The 12,857-nt window shown below is 39.9% G+C and overlaps 1 protein-coding gene across 1 annotated transcript in view; it reads left to right on the top strand.

The window, feature by feature from the left end:
* The window catches only part of TRIO (trio Rho guanine nucleotide exchange factor), a 264,384-nt gene that overhangs the window by 147,325 nt on the left and 104,202 nt on the right, over window positions 1–12,857 (top strand). Inside the window, exons 14-17 of the mRNA XM_075706194.1 lie at window positions 2,702–2,897; window positions 3,504–3,670; window positions 10,609–10,728; window positions 12,224–12,415. Of these exons, the coding sequence (XP_075562309.1) occupies window positions 2,702–2,897; window positions 3,504–3,670; window positions 10,609–10,728; window positions 12,224–12,415 (675 nt within the window). The remainder of the gene's footprint in view (window positions 1–2,701; window positions 2,898–3,503; window positions 3,671–10,608; window positions 10,729–12,223; window positions 12,416–12,857) is intronic.

Below are 12,857 nucleotides of genomic sequence, written 5' to 3'. Positions count from 1 at the left end.
GGGTGCAATGGCCGAAATAGATCACCTTGAGCCACCCAGTTACTGCTGCAAAAGTGTAAGGATTACTGCCCTTGCTAGGACCCTAGCTGTGATGTGCACTGACTTCTTAGCTTTTGAGTGAATGCGGGACCAGGCTGGCATTATTTATTTATTTGAATCGTGGGCTTTCTGGTCTTTTGAAGGGGACAGGGAATGTCTTGCTCTTGTACAGTGTTTCAGACTACTTTAAACAATTTGTGGGCCATGATCTTAACCTCAGGGTTGCATGAAATATCATGGGAAGAAGTTATAAAGCGTACTGTTGTTGCTGTTCTTTGGAGGGAGTACCACTGAAACCTCTTGGCTGAGGTGACACACGGTGTTGACTTCTTCAAACTACCTGTCGTTCATCTCAGGTACAGTGAATCTCAGGATAGTCTGAGAGGACATAGTGACTATAATCTACTTAAATTCTGTTATTATAAAAATACTGACGCTTAGACACAGCAGTCTCCCATTGTGAGCTTATGGTGTTTATTACTATGTTTCCACTCAATTTGATAGTAAGAGAGGTAAGGTTTTGGCATCTGTTCTGAAGGGAGATGGACTGGCTTTGTTTTTATAACAGTGGTACAAATGTGCCACATTAAATCTCAATCCACTTTTTACTGGTGTTTAGAAAGACGGTGAAAGACAATGTTTTGATGGCGGAGTTTCACAACCTTTTTTAAGCAGAAGAGGGGTTAGCTGGAAGTAAGTGGTATCTCAGGCTGGACTGTGAGGAAGACTTGAAGTTTCTGAAATATTTCAAGTCACTTAAAGGGAGATGAAGAGTCAAGAGATGTGATGAGACATGTTGGGCATGGACCAAGTAAAAGGGAAGTAAAGCAAGTTGTGAAGCATTTTGTGGGAGGGGAAGCCTCTGTGTGTGTTGAGAGGGGAAACCACTCATAATGCATAAATAGGCTGTGTGTGTAGCACATGGAAGAGAGGCGAAAGAAGCTTTAAGCAGTGGCTAAAGGTCTCATCCTGTATACCTGCATCGCTTGTCCATCAGCCTTTTTGTTTTCAGTGTTACCCCTGAAACATGAGTTCCTGCCTGTTTTCACTTGGGTGGAGCTAGCTCATCAGTGTTTGGGATTGCAAATACCTATCCGAATTGTTTGGTATTTCCTATCATGACATGATGCAAAACTTGAATGCTTAGTGAATCAAGTGAAATTTTTGCAGAACACCTTTAAAACAGGAAGTAAACTCACTGATGCCACAATTTTAAAAATAATTGTTTGATGTGTCCATTTTTTATGGTGTCATGAGCAGAATAGAAACAACCCTTCAAGAGAGATTGTAGCTGACTACAGAAACTATACAGATGTTTTAATTTTGCTTTCTCCTCATTACTGTTTTTTTCTACAAGGCTTGTTTTCCTGGAATTCCTCTTGTAGTTTGACTGTCTCAGTAAACTTCACAGCTCTGATTAACCACTTGGAAAGTGTAGTGGCATATTCCTTTTGCTGACAACAAATTACTTCAGTTAAATATTTATGCAGCCAGCTACTTTGTTGCTAATGCCTGTTTAGTCAGATCCTCTTTTTGCTGTGTCTTGCTGCATAAATAGGTGTTTTCCTGTCATTCAGCAGCATTCACATCGGTTTGTCCTACTCCTGAAATCGTCGAACTCTGGAGCTAAGCCATACTTGGTTCTTTATCTGTAATTTTGCTTTCCCAATGAACTGCAGTAGTTTGTGGCAAAACTCTGCTGAACATTCTGGAAAAAAATTGATTACAGGCTTGAGGGATAAGTGTGTCAAACAGATTTGTTTGGAATAAGTAACTGATGCATCAAACCTGTGCCATAAGAACTCAATCCACTTTGATCAATGGAGATTGTAAGCATTATCTATTAGTCTTAAAAACAGTTTTGTATTCTAATTAAAAGGAGTATATTACATTTCAGCCAGGTTCTGGAATATGATATGAAAAATGCGTTTGTGTGGGCAGACAAGTAGGACTTACTGTTGTGGTGCATGTGTTTAAAAAATGCTTCCTTAGCTACCCTTTTCTGGACATCTTATGGCTGAGAGTAAACTCCAGAATTGAAGAGTAAACTGAAGTGCAGCTGAATGATTCCAGCAAGTAAATTTAACTCTGACGTTACAGTAAGGCTGTAATAAAGTAATACTTTTTGGTTTTGCTCCATTCACTATATATCCTGCCTTTTGTGACAAGTAGTGCTTCTCAGTTGTCTGGCAAAAGTTGAAGGTGCTCACAGAAGGGTAGAGCTGGTTTTTTGTAAAGGAGCTTGAGACTGGTGTAATTGAAAGCTAAGCTCACACTTGATGTGTGAATTATTACTTGGTGTGGTATGTACAATTGAAAAGATGCTTCTGATCAACATTTTCCTTTAAAAGTGAAGATAAAAACATTTTAATTTCACCTGTTTCACAAACCATGTGTTGGTGAAGGAGTACCTTAAACAAGGCAAGGGTACCCATAGTGTTGCAAGCACTGGTTGGAAGAGGGCTGTTGTGGTTCTCAAAGAGATTCTCCTTCTTTAAAACCCATGCTGAAAAAGCCCATGTTTGAATGACTTGAACCTGATCAGTGAAGTCAGTTAACAACGAGCAACTTAAGTTCTTGACCTGCGTCGTAAGTGCGGCATTCAAAATAAACGTGTTGTCTAATGAGTAAGTTAACATTGTCTTCCTCCTTTTTGCCCCAGATAATTTCAGACCTCGAGTCTTGGAATGATGAGCTCTCTCAGCAGATGAATGACTTTGACACTGAAGATCTTACAATAGCAGAACAGAGGCTCCAGCATCATGCAGACAAAGCCCTGACCATGAATAACTTGACCTTTGATGTCATCCACCAAGGGCAGGATCTGCTGCAGTATGTCAATGAAGTGCAGGCATCTGGTAAGATGGCTCCTTCATGCTATTCCGGGCAGTGGCTTTATGAGAATTATCCAGTTGTCTCTCCATGGGATGCGTGACAATGACAGAGATGCTGGTTAACTGTAAACTGGAGACTTTCGTTTTTCCTTTTTACTCAAATTGTTTGTGTTCATGAGAATGTTGTCATTATGGCATGTAATTTTTATCTAAGAGTTGGCAACACCTGAAAATATGTAGGTTTTTAAGAAAGGGATTCCACTCAGGAAGTAGTAAAATAAGATAGTAGGGCGTTAATTTTATAGTTAATCAGAGCAATGCACTCAAGCCACAGTTCTCAGCTTTAAGTAATAAGTTTTCCTTTTTGGTTTCTTATGCCCCTTCACTTAATGTTTTTGACTGTGTGCAGTCACCTAGGGTAAATCTCAGGCTGCTTCTTCCAAAAACAAATTAAAAAAATGGGGGGGGGGCATTTTTAAAGAGTGCAAAAACTATGCTCATTTAAGCAAATGCTCAGAGGGTTAAGTTGAACTTTGAGAAGGAACTGGAAAAGTAAGTGTAAAACAGCGGGAGCGGGCTGTTCGTCTTTGGAAGACTTGTAAGTCATTATAAACGACTGGCTGATTACAGGCGTTGAGCTGCTTTGTGACAGAGACGTGGACATGGCAACTCGTGTCCAGGACCTGCTGGAGTTCCTGCACGAGAAGCAGCAGGAGCTGGACGTGGCGGCCGAGCAGCACCGCAAGCACCTGGAGCAGTGCGTGCAGCTGCGGCACCTGCAGGCTGAGGTCAAGCAGGTACGCGTGGGCTGCGCCCCCCGCGGGGCTGTTCCGCACCTCTCGGGGGGCTCTGGTCCCGTGAACAGAGGTGGAAGGGTAATGACCCCTGTGTAAAGTCTTGCGTGGGGAGTGGGGAGGGGCTTTGAATTGAGCACCAAGGAAACTCCAGCCTCGGTTAATATCATGGTTTGGAACTTGCGTTAATGGTCCATATTTCTACCTGGATACAAGTCAAGAATATGAAGTGTAGAGCGCTTTGAACTTATGTTAAATAATCCATACTTTTATTATCTGCATGGTGATGAGTAAAAATGTTCAGCGACATTCCCTGAATGCTGACCTAATACATCCACAAATGGTGACAATGTAGGGTTTACTTTCCAGGAGAAGAAAAATGAAGTTTTGCTTTTCCTGGCCATAAATTGGCAAGTTTTGAGGTCCTTATCTGATAAACACCTAAACTTTTGGTGCATTTGAGATGCTCTGGGCAAAACCACTGAAGTAGGTGAAAGTTTAAAAAACAAACAAACAAAACGCTAGAGAGGTACGTGGCTTTGATCTTCCTCGTACTTGGCAGCATCACAGAAGTCTACTAGAGTCTGCTGTCTTAGTATGTCCCATAAAGGCTCCCAGTGCAACTTGTCCTTTTTCTGTTTGCCATGAGCTCTCACAAAAATTCATCTTCCTCCTGAGACTGTGAATGAGAACTCCCAAGTTGCAAAGTAATATAAAAGGGGTTCAGGTAGCAGAGGAGAGGAGAACAGAAGGTTCCCAAAGCATTTCCAGGCAGCGGTTGGTTACTCTATAGTAACAGACCCAAAGTTTCTGTGCGGTCTTGAATTCAAGGAATGCAAGGGACCGGTAGTGTCTGCTGTCAGTGCAATCTAGACGTTAATCAAATATATGATCTTCTAGTTCAAGCCTTTGCATACTCTACTGAACTATCCTGTATCCATCTTAGCGCTTGTTCATGTTCGTAAATTCAAATTACAAATGACTCCTTTCTTGCGAGTAATGGTTGTTGATAGTTATTACAGATCAGGATAGATTCTGTACTCAGTTGCATACTGTCTTGAGGATGAAGGAAAAGAGCGCACATTTGCAAAGGAAAGAAAAAATGAAGAGTGTGAATGCGGGCTGAGGCAGTCTCATCCCTTCATTGTACATCAGTGGGTTAGAATGGGATGGGTTAGTAAGAAAAAGAAATTGTTAATTCCCATCATACTGAAATAATATTCAATTACAGAACAGAATATAGTGTTTGGGTAATATTTCAAAGACACACTGTTAAATAGTTATTTGTATTGCGTGATCCTACAATAAAGTGAGTAGCTTGCTCCATTAGCTTTGTTTGTAAGCAAGTTAAATGTGACAGGAAAGAGACACATGTTTAAAACCTGTGTTTGCAGAACAAGTGTTCTGTATTTTGGCAGATACAAGCAGATGATGAACATCACAGGCTGTAGACAAATATCCATGATGCACTTAGTATTTGGTTTGTAGGTCATTCTGTAAGATCTTTGTAACATTTCTGAACCACTGCTAGCCCTGACTGAAACTGAAGCTCAAGTTCAGATTTTTAAGAAAGCACTGGAAAAAATGAGTTTGTCTTACAGTAAAGATATAGGTAGTATACTATCCTAGCCAGCTGTGGGTTTTTTTAGTAGACAGGGATTTTGGAGAAAAAATGGATTCTACTTACATTCCTGGTACACATCTCTGTCGAGTGGGTCTTTACGTTGAATTAAATGCCATAATAGACCTGAATTTTCAAACAAACTTACATGAACATGTAGCTGACAGAATGTTTGTGTATTGCAAAGTCCTTTTACAGATTTTCATTGTACAGATTAACCTGCAATAGTTCCCCAATCTGAAGGCCTAAAAATTGAATGGACCTAAACCAAAATGTTCTATTTTCTCATAGGATTTCTTTTGATCCCCTTTGGAATGCTTTGGGGCTAGTAACTTTTAGTTTTGTGACGTCAGTTGCCTTCTCAGAAAAGCACATCTGATTTATTTTAGCTTTTACTAAATATCAGGAAGCATGATCTTCTGTTTCCTTCTCACTGCAAAAAACTTCATAGCTCAGCAGGTCACAGCAGGTGCTTTATCTTAGAGTAAAATGACACAGTAAACCTCCTCTTCAGTCTGTCTTGTTTGTATTTTGTTGCCTGAAGCATCGAACACATAGTTTTCCAGTTCAATTACCATGATTTTCTGCCAGATTTATTGTTGATGAACTGCGTGCAAGCATACTTATTATGTAGATGGGATACTGTCCATAGCAAGGATTTTAACAAGATTTCCATTTGAATTTTTCCTGCCGAACTGACATTACTGCTATTGTATTTTCACACACACACACACACACACACACAAAAAAAAAAATATATAGCTTGTAGTCATGTGAAAAGGTTAGACTGGAACACTGCAGGAATTTTTCCATAGGGTTCATCTCTCAGCTTACTGTAATGGAGACCAGCAAACTGTCTCCTAGCTTAGTTTTTCAGTCAAATACTTGCAAGGAGTCTTTTCAGTACTAGGTAGTGAAACTTCAAGTTCAGGGAATTCTTACTAAATAAGCACAGAAAGCAGATGAAAACATCCAATGTTGCTTCTCTCTTAACGACTGTACCAGTTCTGCTTTGTGGCGTTGAGGTGCAGTAGATCAAGCCTCAGGACTAGAAGGAAGCAGAAGGGCCAGAAGACAAACAGAGGTTTAAAGAAAACCTGCAAAGAATTTGCTTGTCAACCTGATGTGTAATAGCTGCAGAAAGGGCAAAACCAGATAGAATAGTGCATTGTAGGAAAACCTCAGCAGACACGGGGAAGAGGATGCTCACTGAACTAAGAAGGGACAGCTGTATGTGGAAAAAACAACGTGGAAAGGAAAATGTGACCATTTTATACAGGGCAGGGATATGAGTAGGTAGAGGCAGAGAAATAGTTCAGAAAATACCAGTCTCATCCAGAACTTCACTTGCATGTTTGCCAAACAAACTTTTTTTTCCTCACCTAAAACATAGCGGCTGGATTACTTACTGCTGCAATCACACGTACTCACTTTGTAGATCGAATGCTTTGCTTTACTTAACATGCAGCATCTGCCTGGGTCAAAATCTCTACCAAGCTCCAAAATGCATTGGTTTTACTATGCTTATTAAGCTTTTTCAGTGCAATATTGTCTGCTGCTCTGATCATGGTGTATGTTCTTGGGTATATACCTATATATTCATATCTGTACAACAGTGTACAGATACTTGGACCAAGTACAAGCTTGTACCCTCAAGAGTACCTTGAGCAGCCTTGTGTTCTCACATGCAGATCTTTTAGCTTGGTTCAAACACAGTCCAGTGCTTCAGCTCTGATTGTCCCAAAATACTACTCCGGAAGAGTGTCCTGGCACTCTGTATAGTGCCATATGGATATGAAAACATAGCTAGGACAGCATGAAGCAGGTGTGTCTCATGATCATGTTTAGTTAGAATGAAAAATTGGTCCAAGAAACTAATCTTAAATCAAGCATTTATCTATGGAACTACCTGCTTGACCATTTCAACTGTTCCAGACTCTCAGTTTCATTTCCACAGTTTTGCTGATGCTCTGCTGATGCTTTTCTAGCCTGCTGAAGGCTGAGAGGGGAAAGATGGATATGTGATCCACCCAAACAGTGAGGTGATGGGAACATGCCAATAAACAGTGGAGGGCAGCAGTCCTGGAAAAAGAACAGGCTCACTATTTACTAGCGCTTATGTTTTCCCCTTGACTCAGAGCAGAGGGAAGGGGAAAGTGCTGCTGGCAGCTTTCCTCCTTTCAGTTCCACCAGCTTCTGCACTTGCACCCTAACCTGCAACAAACAGGAGGGCAAATCAGTGTGTTTGAAATGGCAAGTTCTGCTAGCTTTACCTGCTCTGTATGCTGGGATGCCAAGTCAAGAAGAGCTTTGAATTGGTGCTGCTTAAGCATGCTTCTTCATAAATTCTCTGGAGAAGGCTAAACATATTTTAACCCTAAGAAGGTGTGTTTTATTACACTACACCTGAAAGAATTATTTTGTAAGGTAGAGAGGGAGCTTAGAACTGCTTTTGTAAGACAAAATAGAAATAAAAAAGGGATTTAAAAAAATCTTCTGCCCCTGATGTTCTTACAGACAAATCCTTTCCTCCAAGCCTAGTTTCTCTCTACAGTCTGTTGGATGCATCTGGTTCCCTTGGAAGTTTCCCTTTCTCTTGCTCCTGAGGCTTACCTGGGCTTGCTCCCTTGAGTATTAACAACCCCCAAGTGTCTCAATAACCTAAAGACTCCCAGCTCCTTTCATGGTCCCTTTCATCTGCCCCACACTATCACCTGGAAGTGTCTCCTCGTGGCAGGAGAGGTTGTTCCAAGGCCAGAGCTGTTGCCCCCCTGCAAGGCTCCACCTGACCCCAGCACCTTCTCCCCAGACGAGCAGAATGTGCACCCAGGTATACATCTGGGGGCTGCTGTCATGTCCTGCATCTACGCTGCAGAGTTATTCTTTTCCACAGACTTGCAGGTTTTGTATAGAAGTATTCAAATACATGCTATCAGGGGAAAAAAAAAAAAACTTGTTAGCAATTCATTGTGCAGGCAGAAGTGGGAAAAACTGCATTCCTATTACAACAATATTGTAGTCTGGGTAAACATAAGACAAAAGGTGAGCTTGTGATGCATATCTGAGGGAATGGACGTTGTGTCAAAATGGCTAGACCTCAGTTACTTCAAGCTGTTAAAGACATGTTAGGGTGTAGTTTGGATGTAGACCACGTATGCCTTTGTTTTTAAGGATTTGTGTTTTAATAGGTCCTTTACCTGTTTTCCACACGTGTTTTCAGTCTGTGATTATGATCATGTCATCCTGATTCACTTAGTAATAACCTGGCACAGCAGCATTAATAATAGTGTCGTATGTGGATCACTAGATGAGCGTATTTAGTGTTAAGAGCTAACTGTGATTTGGTACTTAGTAAGTGTTAAGAGCTAACTGTGATTTGGTAGTTAATATAATTACTACCAGTGGTTAAAGGTGTAAAATCAATTTGTAGGAAAAGGTTAGAGAAGGTATGCTTAAACTGGTTATTTTCAAATCAACTGGGCTCAAATGAATTCACGTTAGAATACCTGTAAAACTGCCTGAAACAGTGTCATAGACATTAGTGCTTATCTTCTCCAAACTTCTGAAGATCGGATGAGATTCTGGAGGCCTGGAACTCACCACCTACTTCTCAAAAGTAGATAAGGGAGGATTATAAATCAGCTAGTTTAACGTAGTTCCATGGAAAAATATTGAAACAAGTAGATTATTAAACCTGAACAGTGACGAGGAGAGGAGTAAACACTAACATAGATTAGTTAAGTATAGCTTCCCCTTGATAAATCCTGTTTCTTCCTGACAAGGTAACAGGTATTCTGTGTGGAGGTGAAAAAGCAGATGGCATAGATCTTCCTTCTATTAAAGCTTTTAAAATAGTTTAGTTAAGTCTGTCTGGCCCTAGCTTACTATGAGAATGTCATACAAGACTACATCGCCATGGATGATAACCTGCTGGAAAACCATACGCAGTAACAGAGGTTAAGAGACTGAATTGGAAAACAGATTTCAAAATTCTTTAAAAAAAGAAATCTGTAGAAGTCTGGATACTAGTTCATGTTTTCAGTCAGAAAATTTACATGCTAGAGTAGAGATTATGCTTTTACATTTGATGATAAAGGCAAAAGAATCTGGGAAAGGGATTTGAGTTCATCAGAAGACACTGGATTACAGTTCAGAATTATCTTGATGTATGGGAGAATTGCACTGTAAGAAGGATATGAATTTTATTAGTGACAAATACAGAGCATGATGTACTGGCAGGAATAATAAGCTGAACAAATACAGCACAGGGGTAACTACTGGCTGGGCAGCAGTTCCATAGAAAAGTTATATAGATAACAGTGAATAATGTGAATTATGCCCAGCTTTACTCAGTATTTGAAAGGTTTTGATCAAAGTGATGGTTCTTGACTGGAGAGAACTCGTAAAAAAGCAGTGAGAAAAATTAGGTGGCAAACTTCGTGTCGGAGAGGTTGAAGAGACTGGGGTCAACAAGAGAAGAGGAGCCTAGAGGAGGGGATCAAGTAATGTTCTTGAGGGAGAAAAGAGAGGGAAAATCAAAGCTGATGCTAAGAGGGAGAAAACGTTTGGGGTTGGGTTTTTTTGTCTGTCATGGGCAGGAAAAACAAAATGAGCTGAAATTAAAGCGAGAGAGATGTGAGTGTTAGACTTCAGAAAGAAGGCTTACGGTGATAAAAATGTCTGGTGAGAGTGTGGGATATCCATTATTGGAGTCCTGAGTAATGAACAAGGCACAGATCTTTTGGGAGGGGCCTTAAGGTTGCATGTTCCTTCTGTTGATAAGGAATGCACTAGGTGGCCTCCTGAGGCTTCTCCCCACCTGAGGATTCTTCTGTTTTCAGTGGACTTGTCAAAGAAGGTACATCCTGAAAACAAAGAATCTTCAAGCAATTAGAAGACACTCAGTGGTCACATTATTCTCAACATGAATATTCAGAATTATTTGCTTACTTTTTACTAAGCTGCATGTCCTCAATTTACATTACTGACACTAGCTCTTAAGCAAATATTGCTTGTTCCTATTTTCCAGGTTACAGAAATGGTATTCAGAAACACAACCTTGTTCAGAGTATAAATTGAAACCACAAGCCTTTAGTAATTGAATGAAAGATAGGAGTTGTCAGCTAAGTGAAATTATAGTGAATGTCATTCACTGTGTTTATTGAATATATAATTCACTGTAAATATATAATTAATACATTATTTAGTCATCAATTCCACTACTACTTGTGACCCTAGATGTCTTTGTCCCTAGCAATGATGCTTTTCTTGCTGGTTGGCAGTGGAATTGCATGTTTCATGGTCTTCTCTTTTGCTACAGGTTTTGGGCTGGATCCGAAATGGGGAGTCAATGTTAAATGCTGGGCTTATCACCGCTAGCTCGTTGCAGGAGGCAGAACAGTTACAGAGGGAACATGAGCAGTTTCAACATGCAATAGAGGTAAAAGCACCATTTCAGTGACCATAGCCAAGAAGTCCTGTATTACAGTTCATGAGTCTCTGTGAATAGCACTGCAGTAAGGAGATTAATCTTTTCTGTCCCTTCTCAGACTGTTTGGTTTATGCTACAATATTGTGAGTTTAGGAAAAGCTGTTGAAATCATCTTATGGCAAAGAGATAAAAACACTTACTGGGAAGGTGGGTTTTTTGTTCTCATTCATTTTGGAGCTGCAATTCTAGGTCAACAGATCTTCTCGGTGCTTTTTTGCATCTTTGTAAAGTGATAGCCATTTTTTTGATTGGAGAGGAATAAAAAAAATATAATAAATGGAACAAGTCTGTTCACAGCAATTTTACCAAAAATGGGGTTTCCCTTTGTTAGAATACAACAGTATAATGCTAATTGTTAAAGTTATGAATAAATGGAACAGCAAACATCAGGTTTGCATATTGTCATATGGTCCTTTAATGTTTCCATTTTTGTTTGACAGTAGGTTTCACTGAAATTTGTGTGTGGTGGTGTGTCCATCCTCCTGCCATGATTTCAAACTAAACTTAACAGATTGGTCATATCTCTGCAAAAAATAGGCAGAGATCTTAAGATTGACTAGAACGCAGTATTATTAAATTACATGTGTGATTGAGGGACTTATGGTGGTATTGATTATATATAGCACAAGTCTTTTTAAGAACTTTTACTGTTGTTGAAAGATTAACCAAAGCTATGATTGTTTGGGAAAACTGTTTTCATAAGTAGTCTGTTGTGCAGTAACTCTTTTCATGTTTGTCTGCCATTCTGTGGAGTTTTGTGTTTCCCCCTCACTAGTTGTGGGGTTTGGGGTTTTTTTGACATTTGTCAATTTAAGGAAAGATGATTAGGAAGCTTAGATTCTGAGTTTTCTGGATCATTCTGTACTTGGATATAATAATATTTATTATAGTTAGAGGTTCCAGATTTCAGGCAAGTATACATTTACACAGAGAGCTGCAGTTAAAAATTTGCTTACAGTGAATGGAAAGTTGTCTTTTGTATTGTCCTGCACGCCTGCACCTTCATTTGCTCACTACTAACGTGCAAAAGGATGCGGTTAAAGCTGTGAGGACAGTAATAGCAATCAAGCCAAAAGAAGATACATCCTTTCCATCTTTTTCTCTCCTCACCATGAAGGGAAAAAAATCAACCTGAAATTCATAATTATAACAAAGTGTATTGCAACATAGATGTGCCATGTGTGGCTTAATGCTATGCAGTGGCTGTTGCTTGTAAACTGCTAGTCGTTGATTTGATGATAAATCTCTACAGGATTTAATTTCCTTTGTATTTGCATAAGTGAAGTCATGCAGTGACTAATATTAGACAGTTATTTTTAGTTAATGGGTGTTTGTGCATGTGTATAGAAGTATCATTGACACAGTGGAAATATGTGCCTTTGAGGTCTTCAAGAAAATGAACTGAAGTGTTCCACTGAACTCCTGAATTTTCACCTCTTGTCAGAAAACGCATCAAAGTGCCCTGCAGGTTCAGCAGAAGGCAGAGGCAATGCTTCAGGCTAATCACTATGACATGGATATGATCCGGGAGTGTGCAGAGAAGGTTGCTTCCCATTGGCAACAACTGATGCTGAAGATGGAGGACCGTCTCAAGCTTGTGAATGCTTCTGTTGCCTTCTATAAAACTTCTGAACAGGTACAGAAATGCTATGTGATTTGTGTCTGCCTTGGTTAATTCTTCAGTGTGGCATAAAACAGCATTACCTAAAAAAAAAGATTGACTAGGTTTGCTTATATTTACTAATTTGATAACAACTGCGGTTATACAAAAAATGCAAAAAGCAAATCCTCTTACAAGCTGCCTTAGAAAGAGAAGCCATGTGTTGCAGCCTTTCAGTATATAAAGTGGTCTTTTAAGACAAAGGCTTTTTACCAAGGCCTGTAGGTGACAGGACAAGGGGTAACGGTTTTAAACTGAAAGAGGGTAGATTTAGATCAGATATAAGGAAGAAATTTTTTTACGATGAGGGTGATGAGACACTGGAACAGGTTGCCCAGAGAAGTTGTGGATGCCCCATCCCTGGAAGTGCTCAAAGTCAGGTTGGATGAGGCTTTGAGCACCCTGATCTAGTGCAAGA

Source organism: Pelecanus crispus, chromosome 2 (genome assembly GCF_030463565.1).
Source record: "Pelecanus crispus isolate bPelCri1 chromosome 2, bPelCri1.pri, whole genome shotgun sequence".
NCBI classification, from domain to species: Eukaryota; Metazoa; Chordata; class Aves; order Pelecaniformes; family Pelecanidae; genus Pelecanus; species Pelecanus crispus.
The sequence above is the reverse complement of the archived record's forward strand: the minus strand, read 5'-3'. Positions and strand labels throughout refer to the sequence as shown.